The 25,994-nt window shown below is 36.3% G+C and overlaps 2 protein-coding genes, 1 non-coding gene and 1 pseudogene across 3 annotated transcripts; 2 read left to right on the top strand and 2 right to left on the bottom strand.

Moving 5' to 3' along the window:
* Positions 1-1,147: 1,147 nt before the first annotated feature.
* On the bottom strand, positions 1,148-4,914 carry LOC127239184 (uncharacterized; annotated as a pseudogene).
* A 967-nt stretch (positions 4,915-5,881) lies between these two features.
* Positions 5,882-5,988, top strand: LOC127239510 (small nucleolar RNA R71). The gene has a single exon (XR_007836144.1). It is a non-coding gene; the product is annotated as a small nucleolar RNA R71 (small nucleolar RNA).
* Positions 5,989-11,774: 5,786 nt separating this feature from the next.
* Positions 11,775-14,571, top strand: LOC127239216 (heterogeneous nuclear ribonucleoprotein 1). Its single transcript, XM_051257261.1, has 6 exons — positions 11,775-11,934; positions 12,018-12,058; positions 12,167-12,330; positions 13,144-13,243; positions 13,345-13,514; positions 13,769-14,571. The coding sequence occupies exons 1-6, from the start codon at positions 11,891-11,893 to the stop codon at positions 14,291-14,293; spliced, it is 1,044 nt and encodes a 347-aa protein (XP_051113218.1). The 5' UTR covers positions 11,775-11,890; the 3' UTR covers positions 14,294-14,571.
* Positions 14,572-17,068: 2,497 nt separating this feature from the next.
* Positions 17,069-19,639, bottom strand: LOC127239215 (mitogen-activated protein kinase 3). Its single transcript, XM_051257260.1, has 6 exons — positions 19,291-19,639; positions 19,062-19,191; positions 18,520-18,657; positions 18,084-18,416; positions 17,799-17,982; positions 17,069-17,629 (listed from the first exon to the last, which is right to left on the bottom strand). Exons 1-6 carry the CDS (start codon positions 19,455-19,457, stop codon positions 17,460-17,462), a joined length of 1,122 nt encoding a protein of 373 aa, XP_051113217.1. The 5' UTR covers positions 19,458-19,639; the 3' UTR covers positions 17,069-17,459.
* Positions 19,640-25,994: the final 6,355 nt, after the last annotated feature.

Here is a 25,994-nt window from a genome sequence, read left to right as displayed (position 1 = left end):
AAGCAACTATCCAAAGAAAAAGAATGATAGTGATGGACTAGTCAAATGTTTTTCTCAATTTAGACACAAAAGAAGCAATATAGAATAAATTCAATAAGAGAGCAAATACTGCACCAAGATTCAACTCGAGAAATTAATTTTCAATCATGCTAACTCGCGATGCCAAACCACGCCAAATTGAAACAAAGTATCCCACGCGTTAGCTATAATCAAAGCAATGCATAACTGTCCAAAAATCAGAGTCTCGATACCAATTCCAGAATGTCAATGTCTCCAGGATACTCAATGAGTAAGACATCTATGTAAGCAATCAATCAACCTTATTAACTCAAGCCAAATAATCCATGATCATCGCATATAAACATTATAAAACACCTAACAAGTTATTTCAATCTCAATTCCAAATTAACAATTGCATAGCCTCAATAAAGCCATCTCCAAAAATTGAAAGAATTAGAACAAATGGATGAATTGATATTACCCATTTAGAGAAGCGAATGTGGTGATCGGCGATGACTGAGCAGGGGAGGAAGAAGTCAATGGCGCCGGAGGTTGGAGGCGGCAACTGGTCTGGAACTCAGGCGCAGGGGCGGCTTCTGGTGGAGGGCGATGGATGGAGGGGGAAGAAGAAGAAGAAGGGCGGACTGATGGCGCACGGAAATCAGCGAAGAAGAAGAAGAAAAAGAAGAGGGAGAAGAAGAATAAGAGGAAGAAGATGAACGGCGGAGGCGGAGGGCTTCGGCACGGCAGAGGGGCGTCTTCTGGCGGAGGGTGGAACCGGCGGCGAGGAGGCTGCGTCTGGTGCAGCGATGTCACGGCGGAGGAAGGAATCGGCGGCGTCCGGCGGAGGGAAGATCGTCTTGTGGACTGGCGAAGGAGAAAGGGCGACGAAGTGAGAGAGAGGGGGGAAAAGAGAGAGAAAGGGTTTTAATTTTTTTTTTTTGGGTTTAAGAAAATTGATGCGTCTTCGCCAACAGCTAGTAATTATTTTCCAAAAGACCTACACAAAACCAAACAAAATTATCAAAAGTATTATTAGCAATTAAATAATATAAATAAATAAAATTAAAGAAAGCAATTAAATGATTTGGGTTGTCTCCCAAAAAGCACTTTTCTTTATAGTCTTTGAGCTAGACTTCGTCGCGTCTCAGTCCTCAACTTCGACATCAGCGAGAGACACCAACTCTACAGATTCAAGTGGGAATCCCTCGTAATATGACTTAAGACGATGTCCATTGACCACAAACTTTTTCTCCGTCCTTAAGCTCTGAATCTCCACTGCACCATAAGAAAAAAGTTTAGTAACGATAAAGGGCCCTATCCACCTAGAGCGCAGCTTTCCAGGGAAAAGCTTAAGACAATAGTGATATAATAAGACTTTCTGTCCAATCTCAAAATTTTTTCTGGAGATGTGATGAGCATGAAAGGCTTTTGTCTTTTCCTTGTAGAGTATCACATTCTCGTATGCCTCTTGTCGAATCTCCTCCAGCTCTTAAATTTGCATTTTTCGATGGGCTCCGGCTTCTTGAAGATTCATATTGCACTTTTTCACTGCCAAAATGCCTTGTGTTGAATTTCCACAAGTAAATGGCTAGGCTTTCCATACACCAATCGAAATGGTGACATCCTTATTGGTGTCTTGTATGTTGTTCGATATGCCCACAGAGCATCATCGAGTCTCGAGCTCCAATCTTTTCTGTTCGGTTGAACTGTTTTCTCTAAGATAGACTTGACTTCACGGTTGGAGATTTCAGCTTGTCCATTCGTTTGAGGATGATATGAGGTTGACACCTTGTGAAGCACGCCATATTTTCGAAAAAGTGCAGCCATGGTTTTTTTGCAAAAGTGAGTCCCTCTGTCACTCATAATTGCCTTTGGCACTCCAAATCGAGGGAAGATATATGACTTAATGAATTCTGCAGTCACCTTAGAATCATTAGTTCGGGTGGCTCTTGCTTCCACCTATTTTGAGACATAATCAACAGCCAAGATAATATATAAACATCCATATGAATTAGGAAAAGGTCCCATAAAATCTATACCCCACACATCAAATATTCCGACAAACATCATAGGTGATTGAAGCATTTGATTACGGGAAAAGAGATTACCTGTTCGTTGACATCTATCACAAAACTTACAAAACTCAAATGCATCCTTGAAGAGAGTAGGCCAGTAAAGTCCACTGTCCAACACCTTTCTAGCTGTCTTCTTGGATCCAAAGTGTCCACCACATGCCATAGAGTGACAAAAGGTCAAAACAGAATGAAATTCATTTTCATTAACGCACCTTCGAATGATTTGATCAGACCATTGCTTCCAAAGATAGGGGTCATCCCAAATGTAGTATTTTGCATCGCTGCGGAGTTTATCCCTTTTCGCCTTTGCCCAACCTGCATGAAACTCGTTAGTGACTAAGTAATTAACAATATCAGCATACCAAGGGTGTGTAGTCGCAATAGAGAGAAGTTGTTCGTTAGGAAACGACTCTCGAACAGGAACTGCATCTGACTCCACAGGTATGCGACTCAAGTGGTCAGCTACCAAATTTTCAGTTCCTTTCTTGTCGCAAATCTCTATGTCGAACTCTTGCAGAAGGAGCACCCATCGAATTCATCGAGGTTTGGCTTCCTTCTTTGCCATCAAGTAACGCAGAGTTGCATGGTCAGAGTACACAAACACTTTAGTGCCTAAAAGATAAGATCTAAATTTATCAAGAGCAAAAACAATAGCAAGCATATCTTTCTCCGTGGTGGAGTAATTTAATTAAGCGCCATTCAGTGCTCGCGAAGCATAGTAGATGACATGAGAAGCTCTCCCAACTCGTTGCCCTAGAACGGCTCCCACTGCAGTATCATTTGCATCACACATCAACTCGAATGGCAAGTTCCAATTCGAAGGTTGAATAATCGGTGGTGTTGTGAGGCGCTCCTTCAATGCTCCAAATGCCTTCTTGCAATCGTCATTGAACTCATATGCTACATCTTTCTGCATGAGGTGAAACAATGGTGCTCCGATCTTAGAGAAGTCCTTGATGAAGCGTCGGTAGAAACCTGCATGTCCTAAAAAACCACGTAGCTCTCGCACAGAAGTATGGTAAGGTAAAACAGTGATTAGCTCAACTTTAGATTTATCTACTTCTATACCCTCATGTGACACCTTATGGCCTAAAACGATTCCTTGTTGAACCATCAGTTGACATTTCTCCCAATTGAGCACAAGGTTAGTTTCGATGTATCGTTTCAAGATTAAAGTCAAATTACCTAGACAATCATCAAAACTAGAGCCATATACACTAAAGTCATCCATAAAAACTTCAATGATTCGCTCAATATACTCAGAGAAAATACTTACCATACATCTTTGGAATGTAGCAAGAGCGTTACACAAACCAAAAGGCATCCTTCTGTAGGCGAAAACTCCAAACGGACAAGTGAATGATGTTTTCTCCTGATCCTCGGGTGCTATCGCTATCTGAAAATAACCTGAAAATCCATCTAAAAAGTAGTAATATGCGCGACCAGCGAGTCGTTCAATCATTTGATCAATATAAGGGAGAGGAAAATGATCTTTTTTTGTTACAGCATTCAGCTTACGGTAATCTATGCATTGGCGCCATCCAGTTTGTTTTCGAACGGGGAGCTTTTCTCCTTCTCGAGTCTCTTCCACCGTTACTCCAGCTTTCTTGGGAACCACTTGAACCGGACTCACCCACCTACTATCGGAGATAGGGTAGATGATACCAGCTTCGAGAAGCTTTAACACTTCTTTCTTGACTACCTCAGTCATAATCGGGTTCAACTTCCTTTGAGCTTGTCTCACTCGTTTTGAATCCTCCTCGAGTGTGATCCTATGAGTACAGAACGAGGGATCAATACCTTTTATGTCAGCGATCGTCCATCTAATGGCGGTCTTGTGATCTTTTAGAACCTTAATCAATTTCTCTTCTTGTTCTGGTGTCAATTTTGCAGAGATGATCACCGGTAGAGTCTTCTTCTCTCCCAAATAAGCGTACTTTAGAGTTTCAAGTAAAGGTTTCAATTCCAATTCAGGTGCCTGCATCAAAGATGGTAATAAACATTGATTAGACTCATGTAAGAATATTGGAGCTAATTTATACCTTGGTGACACTCTCGGAGTTGAGTTAAGCTCCTTGAGAACTTTTCTTATTCTCTTGTCTACGGCTATCTCTCTCCCATGTTCTTTATCCAGATGTTCCATCAACACAATCTTCAATTCGTCGAAACCACTTAATCCGAATGCGTTCTGCACCAAGGGATCAATGATATCAATTGCATATAATGTTTCAGAATCAACAGGATGTTTCACAGCATCAAAAATATTGAAATGGACTTCTTCTCCATCAAATTCCAAAGCGCGAGTGCCCTTCCGTACATCAATTTTTGCTCCTGCAGTGCACATAAAAGGTCTTCCTAACAAAAGAGGCGGTGGATTAAAGCAGTGTGCATCATGCATATCCAGAATATAAAAATCAACAGGAATAATTAAGTAATTCACTTGAACAAGCACATCTTCTATCATACCATCAGGATAATCATTAGTTCGATCAGAAAGTTGAATAATAATTCTTGTTTCTTTTAAAGGCCCTACATTTAAAGAGTCGTATATTGATCGTCGCATGACATTAATAGCAGCTCCTAAATCTAGCATAGCCTTAGTTATCTCAGTTTTTCCAATCTTACAAGGGATAGAAAACGTACCTGGATCACCTGTTTTGGGTGGTACCATTCTTTTGAGAACAGCAGAAACGTTCTCACCCGCTATAATGTGCTCGTCCCCTCGCAATTTCCTTTTGTTAGTGCACAGTTCTTTCAAAAACTTCACGTACTTGGGGATTTGGTTGATAGCCTCCAGGAGCGGGATATTAAGTTCCACCTTCTTGAAGATTTCCATCATCTCTTTTCATTTGTTTGCCTTTTGTGGTTTCTTCAACCTGTCAGAAAAATGAGTTGATTTAGTTTCAGTAGGAGGAACAGAGTTAGGAAGTACCTTTTCGTGAAGTTCAGCTTCTTTTTCAGTCTCCATCTCAATCTGATCTTCATTTTGTCCCTTCGAGATAGGAGGTGGACCTTCCAATTCTTTTCCGCTGCGAAGAGTTATGGCACTGATGTTCTTCGGGTTTTGCTTTGGTTGTGCAGGCCACTTTTCTCTTTCTCGTAGTTGTTTTACCTCTTCTGAAACTTGGCTAATCTGACTTTGTAGCTTGTCGACAGTTGATTTCATCTCTTGCTGGAATTGCAGGGTACTGGTAGCCATAGACTTCACCAAGTCTTCCAAGGACGGGCTGGAGTTGCTTGTGGGTGCTTGGGGGAGCTGTTTCTCGTAAGGGCGAGGCTGTTGCATCTGATGTGTGGCTCCAAATGGTTGAGGACCATGATTCTGGTGTGCGTTTCCATAGCGCAGGTTTGGATGATCTCTCCAGCCTGGATTGTAGGTGTTGGAGTATGGATTGTACGTTGGAGGTCTATTCATACCGTAGTTTGCAGCGTTCACATCCACTGCACATTCTTCTTGGAGAGTCGGACATGCATCTGTAGGCTGTCCTGTACTCGTGCATATTCCGCACACCTCAACCTGGACACTCGGGTTGGATTTTTCCATGACCATCTTGCGAACAAAGCTCATCAACTCAGAAAGTTGTTGCTGTATCGATTGGATGGTATGGTCGTTGTTGTTTCCGCTCATATGTCCAACATCTCTTGAACCAAATTGCTGCGTGTTTTCAGCCATCCTCGCAATAAGATCCCAAGCTTGTGCCGGCGTCTCATTTACTAAAGCTCCACCACTTGCAGCATCGATAATGTTCCTGTCCATCAACGACAAACCATCATAAAAGTATTGAATCAATAACTGAGGGGGAATTTGATGTTGTGGACATTTAATGATAAGCTTATTGAATCATTCCCAATATTCATGGAGCGTTTCACCTGATTGTTGCTTGATGCCACATATCTTCTTCCTCAGGATCGCAGCTCTGGAAGCTGGAAAGTACTTATCCAAAAATTTCTTTTTCATGTTGTTCCACGTGTTGATGCTTCCAGGTGAGAGATAGTAGAGCCAATCCTTTGCAGTATCTTTGAGTGAGAATGGGAAGGCTCTGAGTTTGATATGTTCATTAGTAACACCTGGTGGTTTCATGCTGGAGCACATCACGTCGAACTCTTGCAAGTGTTTGTGAGGTTCTTCACCTGCAAGTCCATGAAAAGAAGGCAATAAATGAATTAATCCAGATTTCAGTTCAAAAGCAATATTGTTATTCAGAGTGGGAAAGTTAATGCATAAGGGCTGCTGCGCCAAGTCGGGAGCAGCCAACTCCCTTAAAGTGCAGGTATCCTCAGCCATGACAGTCTCTTGATCACTTTCGGAGTCGCTAGAGCTAGAGATTCTGAGGTGGTTTAAAGATTCTGCCAGCTTCGCAACCTGAGCAGCTTTTCGTTGCTTGGCTTTCCTTCGCAGCTTTCGTTCAACCTCCTCGATCTCAAGAATAAATATCAGTTCACCTGTACGAGAAGAACGGGGCATAAATAAGAGGATAAATTAAAATAACACAAAAGAGTAAAACAAAGCTCCAATCCCCGGCAACGGCGCCAAAAATTGACCTGTCGCGCAGTCAATCAAATATTTCACCTAATCCGTGATCACAATTTAATGTAATACAGGGGAAGGGATCGTCTCCACAGGGATTGTGTGATTCACTCTTTCGTATTCTAATGCAGTAAATAAAGGGGGATTTTTCTTTTATTATCTAATGAAAATAAAATAACAAAGCAATTAAATTAAAGGGGAACTGACTATCAAGGGGATGTCTGGCTCAAGGGATGATGCAGTTATGACACTTGTGTTTTATCATTAGTTCAATAAAGTTAATTCTTATTTAAGTATCAATAAATTGGTTATAGTTATCAACAAGCTCTGACAACCAATTTTTCCTTACAGTGTAGGTAATTAAGGTACGACCGTTAACTACCCCTAATTAAGCAAATAAACCTAGGTGTGCCCATAAGAATATTGTCTAACCGCATTCCAATCTAGAAAAACCCAATTCAAAACAATTACTACCTAAGAGAAGCAATTAGATTTGATTGTCTAACCCCCGGGAAGGAACTATTCAACCCGGTTGTCGCCTATTCAAGTGCGAATACAATTATGGATATCCTACCTGAATTGACTTTAGATTATCAGACTAATTTAAATATCGGTACCAAAATATTCAATCAATCTAACAATCACAAACGCTATTCTCAGAATTAGACAAATATTGATAATAAAAAAGAACTTTTATAAAGAAAATCAAGAATTTCCAAAACAAAAGAACCAAAACATTATCACCCCTCAAACCAGAAAAGTATCTACTCCATATTGAAATAACAAAGAGCAAAAGAGAAGAATAAAGTCATAGTGGGAGGGGAAAATCTTCTCTGTCGATTTGCTCCTACGTGGTCTATGAATCTGTCAGTATCCTGCTCCTGTGCGTTTCTGCCCTAGCCGTTCTCTCCTCCCCAAAAATGGCGTGTCTTTCTTTCTTTTTTTTATTTTGATTTTTGCCCTAATTATTTTGTAGATGGGCTTTTGGGCCTTTAATTAATTTTATTTCTTTTTTCTGCCAATTATGCCAAATTTAATATTTACCCTCTGCACACCGCAAATAAACAATTCGCATATAAATTAGATAGAATCCAATCAAAATCATCCAAATATCGCATGTGATATGAATATAAAACACATGAATTTCTAACTATCAAGCAACTAGAGGCAAGCACCACTAGGAAATTATATAATCAATTTTAAAAAATTCTGCATAGGTAATTGTTAAATTGAATTAGGCTCTTCTAGTTTGAAAAGTGATTAGGCTAGTAAATTCTGTGTGGCGTCACTAGGGTTCTAGTCTAATTAGGGAAGCAGTTAATGAGTGTATCTTGACTATCAAAAAATTTAAGAAATAGTTGGTTATTAAGCATGTGTCGGTAACTATAACTAATTTATTTAGAAGCCAATGAAATTAAATCACTAAATTTGTTACTATTCACTAAATTTATTCCCAAAAGAAAAATGAAATAAAACACCAAAATTTCATTTTCGATATTATACTAAAAATTAATTTACATTCAAAATATCACATTAATACATATTTATATCATATCATACAACTATTCTAATTCAAAAATTTTACTATTCAAATCCAAATCCAAAATCCAAACCCCGAAACAAACAAACCCTATAGATGAAATAGTAGTCAAGTTCCAATCCTTTCAAGAACACCTATTGTATTTACAAAAGCATTTTTGAAAATAAGGCAACATAAACTAAAGATGAACCTACAAGAATGTGCCTTCGGTGTTCAAACTAGCAATTTTCTTGGTTTTCTCATACATAAAAGGGAATTAAGGTGGATGTGAATAAAGCTAAGTTATTTAGATGCTCGGTCCACATAGAAATATCATCAAATTATAGAATCTTATAGAGAAAATAAATTTCCTTCGAAGATTCATTGCCAATACTACCGGGAAGATGAAAGAATTTTTTATGCTATTGAAAGGAAACAAATATAAGTTTGAGTGGAAAAAGTCACAATAGAAAGACCTAAACCAAATTAAGCATGTATTGGCATACCTATTGATTATAGTGCCGTCTATACCAATGAAGAAATTGAAGTTGTATAAGATGCTACTAATGACACGATAAGATGTTTACTTGCTCAGGATGATGCAAAAGGGCAAGAATGAGCAATTTACTATCTGAGTGAAAGCCTGAATGATGTGGTATCCTATTTTTATCCCATTGAGAAGTTATACCTATTCTTGTATCACATGTGTACCAAGTTACAGACCAAGGTCTTATGCAAGGTGGACTTCTCGATTGGTTCCCCGTGGCCATCTACATAAATGGGCCATAAATATAGTCTTATTTCCTTGACATGTGAACCTCTAGGTTCCATCAAAGGGTAGGATGTTGCAGTTTTCCTCGTAAAGCATCCTGCAATGGTAAAATTTCAAAACGTTCCATTGTTGTATGTGAGATTGGAACCTTGACAAGTAATGTTTAATGGATCTAGCACAAGGGATTTTTCTGGTGCTGGAGTTGTCATCATCAGTCTTAAAGGGGAGAAATTATGGTTTGCATATCAACTTCCGTCAAGATGCAGCAACAACCAATCAAAATATGAGGCCTTGATGATGGAATTACAATTTTTGGCTTCTAAATGAGTGAGGAGTGTGAGCATTAAAAAAGATTTTCAACTGGTAATTCGCCAGACATTAGAGAAATTTAGATGTAAGAAGCCATACTTTCAAGGTCTCCTAGGGGAAGTTAAAGAGTTGATGAGATTGTTTGACAAGTCAGTTTTGGAGGATATTTTTAATGAGGAAAATACTGAGGAAAAAAATTTGGCATATGAAGCTTGTAGATACCAAAATAAGTGTCAAGCATGGCATCAAGTGTGTGTGTCAATATTGACCCACGCAAATTGGCGCAAAAAGTATTTTAAAGGGGTAGCTGACTTAAGCAAAATAAAAGGCAAGTAAGGGAGAAATTACTCAGATTCACTGTGTTGAATGAAGAATTATTTTCTGTAGGCCGGATGGTACCCTTACACGATATTTGGGTCCTATGAAAGCTAGAAAGGTAATGACAAAGGTGCATGAGGGTATTAAAGGATCTCACATAATAGTTCAAACATGAGGTGGATGATTTTTCCAATACGGATATTTTTTGCTAACAATTTCTCAACATTGTGCGTATTATGTCCGTGGTTGCAAAGCTTGCCAACTTCATGGGCCTATCAGGCAGAGTCATGTAAAAGAATTGCATTCTATTACAAAACCATGACTTTTTCGAGCTTTGGCTTTAGATATTTTTGAAAAAATTTATCCACCATCATCGAATGGTGGTTCTTTCATCCTTGTTGCTACAGATTGTCTTACTAAATAGACTTAAGTTGTTCCTTTCATTCAAATCCGTCAAAATCATGAGACTAAGTTCATTAAATATAACTTGATCCATCGGTTTCGTATTCCGCATATGATAACCACTAATAAACGAACAAAGTTTACTAGTGCTAAGGTCAAAACCTTTGCCGCACAATACAAAATCAAAGTTTTGCATTAAACACCTTACTATTCCTAAGCCAATGGGAAAACATAGGCGATCAACAAAGTGCTAATTTATATGGTTAAGAAAGCATTAGAAGGAACTGCGCGAGGATGGCATGAGGTGGTGGAAGAAGTATTACTGGCTTACCGCAATGCTAAATCATCGGCCACTGGAAGTACGCCATTAAGATTGACTTATGGGCAGGACACAATGTTGACTATAAAAATTATTGTATCATCCTTGAGGATACTTAAATAGGACCAGGTGTTGATTAACATAACATTACATTGCTTCAAGAGTAGGATTAATTACTTGAGGAAAAACTTTGGGCCTTGGATCATATTCAAATTAAAAAAAAAGGCAAGTAGAGAAGATGTATAGTAAGTGTGTCGAGCCTAAGTCCTAGGGGGATTTCCCGTAATTAGAATGGTTGGGTGATTGCAAATCGAAAGTGGAAAAACGCTAAAAATCGAGGATGAACCGTCGGAGGAGGAGTCGGTAGCAAAGTTTTGGAACTTCTCAGATGCCATTTAGGTAAAGGAATAATGAAGGAAGTGAAACAATTTTTTAAAGAGGAGAAGAATGGATAGTATTTCAAGAAGGAAAAGATGGCAATTTGGCATGAGAAATAATCTTGGTCCAGTCGAAATGATGTAAATTCCAGTTTCCCTACTTCATGCAAAGTAGTACTACAGTAATGACAATTTTGTCCAAAAATATGATATAAAATTGTATTTAATCATCACATTTTTACATTCCATTTTTGTGGTGGCATTATGTTTGACCGAAAATAAGAATTGAGAGAGAAAAGTGTGACATGGCCCAAAAAAGGAATGATAGAATATGGCTCAAGGAGAGATATCGAATAGCCCAATGAGAAGGATGATAAAATTGTGCAAGTGAAAATTAAGTAAATAAGAGATGGGTGAATGGGATTATTGTGACAATTATATAAAAACATATTGATGGGGCTTAAAGAAGCATCAAGATAGATGATTAATTGTAGAAGTTAGTTGGAGAATGAATGAAATACAATAAATAATATCGATGAGAATAATAAAAGCACAAGAAGATGATAAGAGATGAGGACGAGCAGATAGATTTAACAATACACAATTGGATCAATTTTCTCATTCAATCAAATGTTATTCGGTTTTATCATTTTCTCTTGTATTTTCTTGCTTATTTATACATTTTGTTCTTGTTTCTTACCTTGTTATTCAAGTTCGATTTGCTTAGTGTGTTTGTTCCCTATTGAATTCTTGTTTTTTTTAATCACCCTGCACTCACATAAAATATCCATTTTAAAGGTTTTTTTAGTATCTTATGGGATCCTCGTATCAATTTTTCAATTGGCTTTCTTCGTAAATTATCTAGAGAGCGAATTTCTGAATTTCGAATATAAAAAAATTCGAATAATTAATTAATATGATATAAATTATTGATATGATATTTTTAATTTAATAATAAAATTTTCATATAATATAAAATAAAAAGTTAACTAATGTAAAAAACTTATGAATGGTAAAAATAATTCCATAAATCCCCGAGCATACATTATTACACAGCCTGAATGGCCCTTGAGAAAGTAAAGTCCAGCTCGACCTGGTTTGTAACTTATCGGGTCGGGCCGGGTGGAGCAGAGCAACAACACCTAGTCCAGAAACTTCTCTTGCACCTTCTTTATATCCGCCGCATATATAATCGTCACTCGATTTTCTCCTCCAAGATCGAAAACCCCAAACCCTACCTTTCTACTCTGCCAGATTGAACGATTTTAATGGGTTCAAGACGATCGGATTTCGGCGATAGCGCTAGCCCTGGGTTTGTCTCGTTGTCTTGGCTTCTAATATGTGTTGATGCGATGAGCGATTAGGTTGATGAATTTGATGTTTTGCTTGATACAGGAAGATTTTCATCGGTGGTCTGGCCAAAGATACTACCTTAGGTTTATATTTTATATGAATCGCTTTTTCCTTGATGATTATGGATGAAACCATCTATTGCGATGTACTCTTTTCGCATACTTTTTGATTTCGAAATTAAAAATTTGTAGATGCTTTTGTCAAGTACTTTGGCAAATATGGAGAGATAACTGATTCGGTAATCATGAAGGATCGGCACACAGGTCGACCTCGGGGTTTTGGTTTCATAACCTATGCGGATCCCGCTGTTGTTGATACTGTTATTGCTGAAACCCATATCATCAATGGGAAGCAGGTGAGGTCTTTTCATGGTTTTTTCCGATAATTGTAATTGGGTTGATCGTTTAAGTCTAGTTTGATGGTAAATATGGATGTGATGCCTAAGTGGATCGGGATTGTTGGTTTGATTGAATGGCGTGTCTATTGCTTTGCCACGAATTCAGATTGCATGGCTCTCTATTGTTAAGTCACAATAAGAATTTCGAGGGTTTTGATATAAATAGTTAAAGTTTGAATTTGAATAGTTTGTTGATGCGAATAGATATAAATTAAGACTTGATGTGATGTTTTGAATATAAAGTTGATTTTTTAATTTAATATAAAATATAAAAAATTGGTGTTTTATTTGGTGTTTTTTGAATGAAAAAATTTGTGAATAGTCGAAATCAAAACAAATAATCCAAACAAACCCACCCTAAGTTTATTATCTTTGTTTTCTGTGTGGGTGAAATGGATGCTAAGTTCAGGGGCTTAGTTTTTGCAATGGCCTGTATAATTGAAGTGATATGCTTGGTCATATGCTATTCTCAATCTTTTTAAGTGTTTGAGCTAAGTGGAAATTATTGCATTTCTCTGTTAAAAAATGTTTCCCATGTGAATGCATTTATCAGTTGATTTACTGAAAGCTAATATAAAAGTATAAATTGCCAAATCATATGCTACATTAAGTGAGAAATGGTTCTCTTACAAACATCTTGTTTGAATGCATAAGTTTATTTGAGAACTAATGCCAAAGCATAATATATCAATCATATTCTATCTCTGAGTAACACTCCTTGTAGCAACTTCCTTTCTGTTCTTGAGTGCTGATAGAACTATGCACTGTCAGGTGGAGATTAAAAGAACTATTCCCAAGGGGTCAGGTGATTCTAAGGATTTCAAAACGAAAAAGATATTTGTTGGTGGTCTTCCAACATCAGTTACAGAAGGTTCGCATTTTCCTTTGACTTGCATGTTTATTGATACTATGGTTGCATTAGCACTTTGCGAAATTATACTTGGCTTTGTTGTGTGAAATTATTGTGTGCAGATGAGTTCAAGATTTTCTTCTCCAAGTACGGTAAGGTGGTTGAGCATGAGATAATTCGAGATCATGTGACCAAGAGGTCACGTGGCTTTGGATTTATTGTGTTTGACAGCGAACAAGTTGTGGATAATCTTCTGAGTGATGGAAATATGATTGATATGTTGGGTACACAGGTATAGTTTCTTATGGTATTTTTTGGTTGTTGGTGTGGTCATGGCTATCCTACTAAGATAAACAGTTCAAAGCCATAAGTGCTTTAGTTGTTAGGTTCTAAAGCTTTTAGATGGTCAACATCGTATTATTTTAGTGATTCACCTCCCTTGAGTTAAATTTTATGATAGAATCAGGGTATAGGTGTCCCTAATATAGCTTGTGATTTAGCTGTTATTTGCAGGAAGTTCTAGGTTAACTTGCTTCTTTGTTGTAGGTTGAGGTCAAGAAGGCTGAACCAAAGAAACCTTCATACCCACCACCTGCTCCTGCATACAGTAGTGATTCTAGGGGACGTGGTGGTTATGCTGATAGTTATGGTGGTGGTGGTTTTGGAAGCTCTTATAGCAATTTTGGCAGTGGCAGTTATGGCACTGCTTCCTATAGGTCTCTGGGGTCTGGTCTTGGTGGTAGGTTTGGCGACTATGGTGGATATGGTGGTACAAGCGAACTTGGGGGTCGTTATGGCGATTATGGTGGTAGTGAGTTTGGTTATCGGGGAGATGGCCCCCTTGGCTACACCAGTCGATTTGGTTCATATGGTGGAGGCTTTGGTGGGGGCTATGGGGGTGGTCTAGGTCCCTATGGCCGCGGTGGCGGCTATGGAAGTTATGGAGGGGGTGGATCAGGTCCTACCTATGATTCTGGCCCCGGTGCTGGATATGGCGGGCCTGGCGGGGGAATGTACGGTGGTAGGGCAGGTTATAGTGGCAGTAGTCGATACCATCCTTATGCCCGGTAGATGCCCTTAAGCATCTTATAGAAGCTCTCTTTCCAACTCTTGCCTCAAAGTCGACTAGAATTCCATGTCTAAGGAAGGAGACAACCTCTAGAAGCCTGGAAGGAACCTAGTTTCTGCTGTTACTTATTTATGCTATATGCTAAGTATGTTTTTACATTTAAGGATTATTAGATCCTGTTGAGAACTTTCATTGCTGTTCTAAGCTAGACATCTCCTGTATGAATTGTATTTTAGCTTTTTGTCACAGTATAGAATGCCTGTTGGAGGTTTTTTCTTTCTTTCTTTTTCTTGCTTAGATGTGTTCGATATCTAGAACTCTATGCTCTACCTGTGTCAGATCATCAAATTCTAGCTACAAGAATTGTTGTCTGTTAAACATCCCTACCTGCGATTTATTTCATTATTGTCATTAGTAGTAGTAGATCGAGTCGGATATTTGCTTAGATTTTTACATCATAGCAGCATATAGGAAAACATAATAGAATCTTAACCTAGTAGAGAGGAAGAATAATGTAATTGATTCTGGGATTTGGTAAGGACCCATCCTGGAAAGCCTTGGGCAGGTTAAACCAACCGTGTCGTTGCTGCAGGAGGTATTTAATCTAAACCATTGCATTTCAGTTGCTGATTTTTTAGGCACCCCACCCCCATATTTGCTGCCTCTTCTAACTACTTGTGGCTTTTGCAGATTATATTTCCTTTGTTAGTTTAATAGCCCTTTTCATGTGCTTGTGTTAATATATAGTTATGCTGGTTTGATTCATCCCTGTTGTTTTTGTATGAGAGACTGTATTTATTAGTTCAGATAAAGATGCTGTGCGTTGGGACATTTTTTACCATAAAGATTTTGTTCAGCTTCGAATAATATGACTGTGTGATAGCTTCGAATAACGCTTTGGGTGTGTATCACAATAAGCACACAAGCTAAGTGAATGCGGGTGGATGACTTTGGGTATGTTTCTTTCGATATAGTTTGGAAAATTTTGGTTTGGATTTGATATTAAAATAATGTATGACGGGGAGGTACTCTTACATTTTATTTTCCTACTTAAATAGTTTATGAAACCACTATAGATTGAAGTAACGCATCAATTATATACTATTTTGGATAGAGCCAAAAACAATAGTCTTCTATCAAGATCGATTGCCTACATGGTTTGAGGGATTGTGACCTTGTTTTCTAGTCTAGAAAGGGCAAGTAATGGGAAGAAATGAGATTTTTTTTTTTTTTTTTTTGGATGATGTGGGAATCCGCAAGCCGCTACCCTAAAGTGCGCACTGGGTAAATCCTCGATCGAATCTAATATCCTGTAAATCAGGCCCGACGGAAAGGTAGAACCATGTGTTGCAGGTGACCTGAGACGTCGGGAGTTTGAACTTATGACCTCATGGTCACAAGTCTAACCTCTGCACCACCTGACCATTACTTACGGGACAAGAAATGGGATTTTTGAATGAATGGAATTGTGTATCGATTTTTGAAATCATCAATGGTTCATTTCACTTATGTTTTTAAATGGATTGATTTTTGGCGTAGTATGAAAATTTTTATTAAAAATATAATATATGTTACTCTAAGTTGAATATTTGATTTTTTAAAAGTATTTTAAGTGTTCTTTTTTACTTTTTTTCCTTTTTTTTTTAATTATTTTGTAATTAAGTATTTGATTTTTTTTTATATACTTTTTTATTTTTGTAAAAGGTATTTTCTAAATTTGTATTATTATTTTTGGGATATTTTAATTTAAAAATAGTGTTGGGATATATTGTTTAACGAAATCTTAATTTTCAAACCACAAGAAAAGTTATGATTGATTTTGCCTTAAAGGTTGCTCAACTAATATTTTAAATTTTTTTGAGCTCACATTTTCTTAAAAATTATAATCCGTTTAAATGTTCTAAATATTATACTACATAAAATTTATATATATATATATATTTTATTTTTTTTAAATAATAAAATTTTATATAATATAAATAAATAAAAAATACTCTCCTCGTTTATCACGAATATATTCACAAATTTTATAATATTAGTATTTTATAAGTATTTTGTTTATAAATTTTTTTTTTAGTAATTTTTGCTTGCTTATTATTCAAACTTGTGTGATGCAATCCTAAATATATTTTTAAAATGAGGCTATTTTCGAGTGATTCGAGACAGTTTAGTGCCTCTTAATCGGTTTTAGATCGCTTGTTGCGTCAATTTTATTTCTTAATTATTTCAAATTATCCTTCTATATTCCTTATTTGATTTACAAATTTTGTATTGTGTATTGCTCAGTTCTCATTTAGTGTTTATCCGATCAACCTTATGAATCGAAAAATTAAAACATTATTTTATCTATATCATTTTAGTCTCTATTCTTCCATCAAATTCTAAACATTTCTATTTCTTTATATTACTTGCGAGTTTCCAATCACCAAAGTCCATTAAGTCCACATCACTGAGTAAACTCATTCTGAATAAAGTACCAGTCACTATATGCATGTAAATAAAAATACTCTTTCCGTCTCAATACAATAGTCTTGTTTACCATTTTTGTCTCTCAAAACAATAGTCTCATTTCTATAAATAATCATATTATTATAAAATTATCCTTATTTTTTCATTATTATTATACAATTGTCGTTACTTTTTACGCTAATATATTCACAAGTGCAAAAAAAAAATTTATTCGTATTTTTACCCATTATCAATATTTTTTATATCTCGTGCCGAACACAAGTTCCAAAAGCGAGGGAGTACCAGCAATCATTAAGAAGTGCAATTACTTGAAGCATCTGAATTACGTATGTTTTATTGTTATAGCCAAACCCGAATAGGGCAATACAAAACAAAAATGAAAAAAAAAAATCCAAACTCATAAAAATACATTATACACTCTAAAGCAAAGATCACAAGAGAAGAAACTCTTCAAAAAAGCACCAGCAGCCACCTTAGATACTCGCAAGGTTTCACAACCGAAAATGAGTCTTTTTCGAGCAAAAGTCGAAGCTATAATGTCCACACGAGTGGACAGTCATAATACATTCTACATACAACATGAATATGTCCTCTTCTATATGATCTCCCTGCTCTCCTTCCAGATGAAATTATCCTAATTATTCATTCCCATACTCGATTAATTATTTCAGCGCTTTTAATGCATGTATAAGTATATTTTTACGCATACTCGGGATTTAATTCCAAGGCCTCCTTGTAAATCATGTCCTTGATCTGCTCCTCCGTCAGCACTTGCTGCTCGAAATCAAATGAGAATGGCTCCGGGCACATGGGCTCATCTGCGACATCGTGTAATCTTGCAAGGTATGGATGCTCCAAAGCTGCTTCAACTGAAACAAGAATCCGTAGAATAATCAAATATATGTATATATATATATATCTATATTATATCATGTCGAGCTAAAATAGCTAGTTTCATTAATGGTGTTTCAATTAATCTTGGCAGGTTAAAAATGGGATGGATGATGCAAGGGATCCGAGTGAAGAAAAATAAATTACCTGTAATTCTCTTGGAGGGGTTTATTGTGAGCATTTTGTCGATGAGATCAACGGCCAGAGGATTGACATGCGGGAATGCATTCGCAAGATTCTTACGGGAGTGCTGTGGGAGTTGGCGTATGTATCTTCTGGCATCCTCATTTCGTGTGAAATCTATGTCTGAATCAGTGGGTGTGCCGAGAAGCTACACAACACAAACACATTACAATAAGACTATCCAGCTGGCTAGCTAATTTGTAAATTAATTGGAGACAGTGATTCATTCATTCATATATACCCACGTACCTCAATCAAGAGGTGCATCTGATGAACATGATCCTTCCCGGCGAACAAAGGCTTCCGATTCATGAGCTCCATGAAAATGCAGCCAACTGACCACACATCTATTGCAGCAGTATACTCGGAGGAGTTGAGCAGTAGCTCGGGTGCCCGGTACCATCTTGTGACAACATACTCAGTCATGAACTCGTTTTCTGAGTTGGGGCGGGCAAGACCAAAGTCGCATATCTTGAGGTCACAATTAGCATTCAAAAGCAGATTGCTAGGCTTCAAATCACGATGGATCACACCCGCTGAATGTATGTATTTGAGGCCGCGTAAGATCTGATACAGAAAATACTGAAAACAAGAAACAGAAAGTATAAGAAAAATGCCATTTAGCAAGTTTTTCAGAATCTCTGAATCCAAGAGAATGAGGAATTGAATGATCATTCATTAGTACCTGACAGTGTTCCTCTGATAAACCTTGGTTAGATCGTATTATCTGGTGAAGATCGGTGTCCATGAGCTCCGTCGCGATGTAGACATCGCTGAATTCCCTCCTCAGAGGAGGCGGAACCACATCTCTTATGGCGATAACCTGCATTCAGAAATGATTCAGCTTGATTTATGTTTGTAACCTCATCATCAATGATGGTACACAACTTTCTGCAACTTGGCAATAAGCTCTTCATGGAAATTTTTGAATTTCCAAACACAAGAACACACTTATAGAGATATATTTTATCTCCGTCTTGAGTTTCAATTACTGACAATAATTTCATCAAAATCATCATCAACTGTGCAAAAATTCATCACAATATTTGCAAACAAAAAGTTTAATTAGTAACAACAGACTAGGTATCCAGCTACAGCAGATTAAGGCTAACTGTGTGCAAAAATCGTGGTCAGTTAAAAGTACAAGAATCTAAGGAAGCAACGGCAGGGGAGAGGAAGAAATCATCAGTCAGTCAGGAACGAAGAGAAGAGAAGAGAAGAACAAACATTTTCATGGTCCAAATGGCGAAGAAGCTTTATCTCTCGAAGAGTCCTCTTCGCATCCATGTAATTATCGAAAGCATTCGCGATCTTCTTCATCGCCACCATCTCGTTCCTCTCCGTGTTCAAAACCGAGCTTCACAAACCACAGCAAAAACACAAAATCAACTTCCAAACATCACGAGAATCTCAGAAACCATTTAACAAACAGATCGCCTGCACTAATTTCTCTCACCACACTATCCCGTACGCTCCGCGACCGATCGGCATGATCGGCGGGCGATACTTGGCGGTTATCTCGAACAAGTTGCTAAATATGTTGTATTGTATGTACTGGCCGCCGTGGGTCGCCACCGCCGGAAACTCGGGGTACTGGCCGCCGGTGCCTCCCGTTTCCCCCATTCTTTCCTTTCAAAAAGTAAATAGACGAGACACAAGAAATTGCCGGTCTACGTATACGTACGGTGCAGAAGAATGAATTCTCCGCGTCTGAGCTGCAGCATCCCATGGACCATGACCTCTAATTATATACTCCATGAAGATGAGGTCAGGAGCCAGGAAAGAGGGAGGTAGGAAGAAGGAAACCGCGTGCAGAGGAACTCAACTCAGGATAATTGAGTATGTTTGTTCGAAAGGGATGTTTCAGAGATTAGCCGCCGGAGATCGACGGCTGTCGTTGGTCTTCGTATGAATCCTACGGTCACAGGTGACTGTAAGGATATTGTCACATGTGCTGACTTTTTAAATATTAATTATCATAATTACATTAATAATATAAATTAATGATACAAATTAAGTATTAATTTTTTAAGGCATTTAGCATTATGAAGGCTGAAAAGTTCTACCAGCATATCATCCTTACTTCTTTTTAAATCGGAGTCAAAGAGTTCCCTTTTTTTTCTTTTTTTTTTTTTTTTTAATACTGACTATGGATTTTGAATTTAGGTTTCTATTTGAATTCCAATTTAATAATATTTTAATATTCCTTTGGTTTCAATTCAACCGAGTTTTTTAGGTTGTGTAATAAATAAAAAATAAATAATTATCCTTTCGTCTCGGATACCGTGTCTGTTACACTGTAGACACGATATTTTATATTTTAGGAGATGTGTAATTAGTAAATAATTAAAAATGTATTAGTGAAAATAATTATCTATAATATAAATAATTATAAATTAAAATTAAGATAACTAATTAGTTTAATTAAAATTAAAAAAAATAAAATTTAAAATGAGATTAAAGTGTGTAATCATTTTCCAAAAAATGAAAGTGACATGGTACGTGAGACGGACATAAACGGTAATGTGGACATTGTATCTGGGACGGAGGGACTATTTTCTTAATGGGTTGAAACGTGTAAATTTTTAATACTTTTGTTTTATGTATAAAGTAATTGTATATATAATAGTATATTTGTAATTTAAATAAAAATTAAGAGTATTTTTTTCTTAGTATATAATTATTTTTTCTAAAAATAAGAAAAAAATATTTAAATAAAAATGATAAAAAGTATACTTTGAATTGAAAAAGGAGTATATTTTATAAAATAAAATAATATAATTTAATTAAAAATTATGTATTGAATGTTAATTATTTTAATTTTGAAATGCAAATAAAATAGAGTCTTTGGTGTGGTTTTTTGTCAAAGAAAAAATAAAATATATTTTTAAAAAAAATTTTATATGTTACATGTATTTATTATTTTTATATTATGGATATAATTTTTATATTTCATGTAAAAAAATATTTGCTTCATCTCCATAACTTTTCCTGCCAGACGAGAGCAGGTTTGCTTCTCCAAGTGCTCCTTTCAACACCCTGGCTGGACAAATAGCCTCCGAGTGGATGAAAATGGTCAGGTTTTGATTCCACATGAATCTTGTTCGTTAAACTTTACAAACTAACACTAAAAATTATATTCAGTTCAGTTCGCTATTAAGAAGTCAACTTGAAATGTTCGCAAAAGAATTTTATAATGAATTTGTGTAAGAAAAAAAAAGTCTATAAATTTTTTAGATATAATATAATGATATTTTAGTAAAGAAAAGCAAACATAAACTAAATTGATAATTTTTCGGGAAATTATGGGCTATAAATAAAAATGAGCTAAGTAGATGAAGAAATAATTCTAAATGAAAATTGACACTATTTAGGTGCATCAGATATATATATTTCATTGAATGTGCTTTAATATATTAAAATTTTATATGATTCTTTATTAAAAAAATATTGAATTTATTTTTGGTATTTAATTTTAATTATAAATTAAATTTATATCAGAGTTATTCATGATTCTGTACTATAAAATAATATATTCTATGAAATTTTTTTAAAAACACAGATATAGTATAAGTAGGGGTGTCAAATCATTTTCTTGGGTCATGTTCGTGTCGGATTGAGCCATGAGAATAACAAAAAAACTGTCAATCCGAACCCGATTCGAACCCGAAATCTGACCTGAAACCCTAGATCCGAGCACGGTACGAATTCTTTCAGGTCGGGTTCAGGTTGACCTGAATTAGTTTCAGATCACTCGAAACCCGAACAAACCCGATACGAACCCGACACGAAACAGACCAGAAAATTTTTTAAAAAAAAATTAAATTGACCTAAAGAATATCATTTTTATTTTAATTTTTATATTATTTTATATTTAAAATAATATAAATATTATAAATTAAAATAATAATAATAATAAAAATTTCAGGTCAATCCGAAACACGAAACTCAAAATCTAATCTGATTTTGATATTTCAGGTTATCAGGTTAACCCGAAACACGACCCGAACACGACACGAATTTTTTTCGTTTCAGGTTCGGATCGACCTGATTTTTTTCAAACCCGAAATACCCAAACCCGAACCTGAAAATTTTCAGGTCGAACGGATTCAGTTTTTCGGGTCGGGTTTACTTTTGACACCGCTAAGTGTAAGCATTATATATGTGTATAGCCTCGTATCATTTAGGAATACTAGAAATTATTCCGTTTCCTAAGCCTAATTATTAGAATCACTGTGTACTAATTATATACAAGTAGAGCATGGTTGACTGTTTCATTGTACATTGGCCAATATATGGTGAATAATGTAAATTTAACTAATAATAGCATCAGCGTGTCAACATTGACCAAATAAAATAAGCTCACGAATGGGAACTTGTATTTTGGGCAACCAGTCAAGGTCAATTGGTCATGCCAAATAAAATAAATTATCTATATATATGTCACAATTTATGTCACAATTTTGTATTTGTATTTGTGCTTGATTTTATTAGGGGGTTTATTGGGAAGCAAAAAATTCAATTAAAACATGAAATATGATTTGTACGTGATAAATTGTGCTCCCTCCGTTTTGGTTAAAATGACACAGGATACGATATTTTAGATCGTTTAGATTAGTAAATTAGAAATAATAAGTTATGATATTTTATTATTGTATTATTTTTTTTTATATGAATAGTGTTATTGATATTTTAAATATCTTTAGTGTTATATTTTAATAAAATATACACGATATGAATATCAATTTGTAAAAAATAAAATTTTATATAATACAAATAAATAAATAAATCATTTGTTTCTTTATAATTAACTTAAAACTAATCTTATAAAAAAATAAAAAATTTTAAATATATATAAAATATTTATTTATTAAAGAGAGGGATAGAAAAAAAAAAGTGTTAGAAATTTCAGAGGAGGAAAAATAATGAGATTGTGTTATTAATCATTAAAATAAGAGACCTATATATATATATAGGTAATACAAAACAGACTCGATAGACTCAAATATAATATATGGATAAAACCAAATCTAAATATAAATCTACTAAATGTAAAACTGAATATTTAAAATATCTCAACAACCCCTCAAACTCAAGTCATATAGCAGAAACCAACTTGAGTTTGATAAGAAAGTTGAATATAAACACAAAAAAAATAAATAAAATAAATAAATAAAATTAACAATTGATTCTCTACCGGAGCAAAAAATGAGATGACTTTTCACCAAGAGCAAAAAACGAGATGACTCTCCACCGGAGCTGAAAACGAGATGACTCTCCACCGGAGCCGAAAACGACATGACTCCACCGGAGCCGAAAACGACATGACTCTCCACCAGAGCCGAAAACGAGATGACTCTCCCCAGAGCCGAAAACGAGATGACTCTCCACCGAAGCCGAAAACGATGAGAGTACTCTCTACAAAGTCGAAAATAACAAGACTCTAATTGCAATCATAAATATGGCTCTGGAGAAACGCAGTAGACGGATTGTAGAATCGCAGATAGATGCGCAGACGTGACTTCGATTGTAGATAAAATCAGGACTCAAAACAGAATTAAAATCAGAAACACGAAGACTAGAAACCATGGTCAAAATCTCAAAATTGGAAGACCTCCAGGTACATCCCAGGTTGAATGTACCCGGAGAAACGTGGGTTGGTAGGCTATATCTACGATAGGAGAAAAGTAGACTCTGATACCATGTTAGAAATTTTGGGGAAAAAATAATGAGATTATGTTATTGATCATCAAAATAAGGGACCTATATATAGACAATACAAAACAAACTCGATAGACTCAAATCTAACATATGGATAAGACCAAATCTAAATATAAATCTACTAAATCTAAAACAAAATATCTAAAATATTTCAACAGGGTTTTGAATGGGTCCTACATGTAAGAGATTAGAAATCCCTTTACTTGATGCAATTAAGCAAGTTCCCCGTTATGCGAAATTCCTAAAGGAGTTGTGTACCAAGAAACAGAAGTTGAGAGGGGACAAAAAGGTGCTAGCTGGAGAGACTGTGTCCGTTGTGTTGCAAAGGAAATTGCCACAAAAGTGCGGAGATCCAGGTATGTTTGTAGTCCCATGCAAAATAGATAAGATGGAAATTAAAAGAGTTGTGCTAGATTTAGGTGCAGCCATTAATGTTATGCCTAAGTCTATTTTTAACTCTTTGAACATTGGGCCTTTGAAAGAAACGGGGATAATAATTCAACTTGCCGATAGAACCAACACTTACCCTGAAGGGATAATTGAGGATGTTCTTGTGCAAGTGAATGAGTTAATATTCCTTGTTGATTTCTATGTTCTAGATATGCATGATGACAATTCACCTAATCCCTCCCCCATTTTTCTTGGACGGCCTTTTATGTGCACCGCACAAACAAAGATTGATGTTAAAACAGGGACACTGACTATGGAGTTCGAAGGTGTAAAAGTTCATTTTAATATTTTTGATGCAATGGGATATCCTGTGGAGCCTAATACTTTGTGTTGTGTAGATGTTTTTACTCAAAATGTGCAGGAAGTCTTTGACTCGAGTGGAAAGGATGAATTGGAGGTTGCACTCACAAACTGCTTGGACATGAACTCTATGGATGAATTTCCCATAAATGGTGCATTGGAAGAAATGATTCTACTTTACAATCTCTGCCGCATGAACCATTAAGGTATGTTGTGGTTAATTCAGTTTTAACAAAATCTGATAAGGGGTTGTTGCCATCTGTTGTGCAGGCACCGGCTTTGGAGATGAAGCCATTGCCCTCGAACTTGAAATATGCTTTCCTAGGAGTTGGAGAGACATTACCGGTGATCATATCTGTTGCACTGTCTCCTAGTCAAGAGGAGAAGTTGATCCGAATTTTGAGAGAGCACAAAGAAGCCATTGGGTGGACGTTTAGCTGATATAAAGGGGATTAGCCCATTTTTTTGCACCCACAAGATTGTGCTTGAGGAAAATGCCAAGCCAATAAGGCAAGCTCAAAGGAGATTGAATCCTGCTATGGCGGAAGTCGTAAAGAAAGAGATCTTGAAACTCTTGGATGCCGATATCATTTATCCAATCTCGGATAGTCAATGGGTAAGTCCAATTCATGTTTTCCCAAAGAAGGCGGGAGTTACTGTAGAGGCTGACCACGATGGTAAGTTGATACCGGTTCGGAAACAAACCAGTTGGCGTCAATGCATCGACTACCGTAAGCTAAATTCAGTCACAAAGAAAGATAATTTTTCATTACCTTTCATTGATCAAATGGTTGAGAGGTTAGCAGGAAAATCTCATTTTTGTATCCTAGATGGTTTTTCAGGTTATTTCCAAATTTCCATCGCACCGGAGGATCAAGAAAAGATGACATTCACATGTCCTTTTGGCACTTTTGCTTATAGGCGGATGCCATTTGGCTTGTACAATGCCCCTGCGACATTTCAGCGGTGTATGGTAAGCATATTTTCTGAATATGTAGGTAAGATTATTGAGGTTTTTATGGATGATTTCAGTGTATATGGAGATGATTTTGACACTTGTTTAGACAATTTGGCTGTGATTTTGAAAAGGTGTAAAGAAATAAAGTTAGTGTTGAATTAGGAAAAATGTCAATTTATGGTAGAAGATGGAATAGTTCTTGGACATTTAGTTTCATCAAAAGGAATAGAGGTAGATAAAGCCAAGATTGATATTATCTCTGCTTTACCCTATCCCACTTCGGTGAGGGATTTGCATTCATTTTTAGGGCATGCAGGATTTTATCGTCGGTTCATTAAAGATTTCTCGAAGGTGGCTGCTCCTCTTTTCCGATTGTTACAAAAGGATGTTCAATTTGAGTTTGATGAAGAGTGTAAGAAGGCATTTGACAAGATTAAAGAGTTTTTGACATCACCGCCCATTATTCAACCACCGAATTGGGATTTACCTTTTGAGATTATGTGTGATGCAAACGACACGGCAGTGGGGGCTGTACTTGGACAGAGAAGTGGAAAGATTCCATGGCTAATCTACTATGCATCAAAAGCACTCAATGGAGCCCAATTGAACTACTCCACAACTGAAAAAGAACTCTTAGCCGTTGTTTTCGCTTTAGAAAAATTTAGATCTTACTTGCTGGGTGCTAAAGTAATTGTATTTTCTGACCATGCAGCTTTGAGGTATTTAATGGC

This window comes from Andrographis paniculata, unplaced genomic scaffold (assembly GCF_009805555.1).
Source record: "Andrographis paniculata isolate CXL003 unplaced genomic scaffold, ASM980555v1 Contig77END, whole genome shotgun sequence".
Taxonomy (NCBI): Eukaryota; Viridiplantae; Streptophyta; class Magnoliopsida; order Lamiales; family Acanthaceae; genus Andrographis; species Andrographis paniculata.
This window is presented reverse-complemented; position numbering and strand designations above follow the sequence as displayed.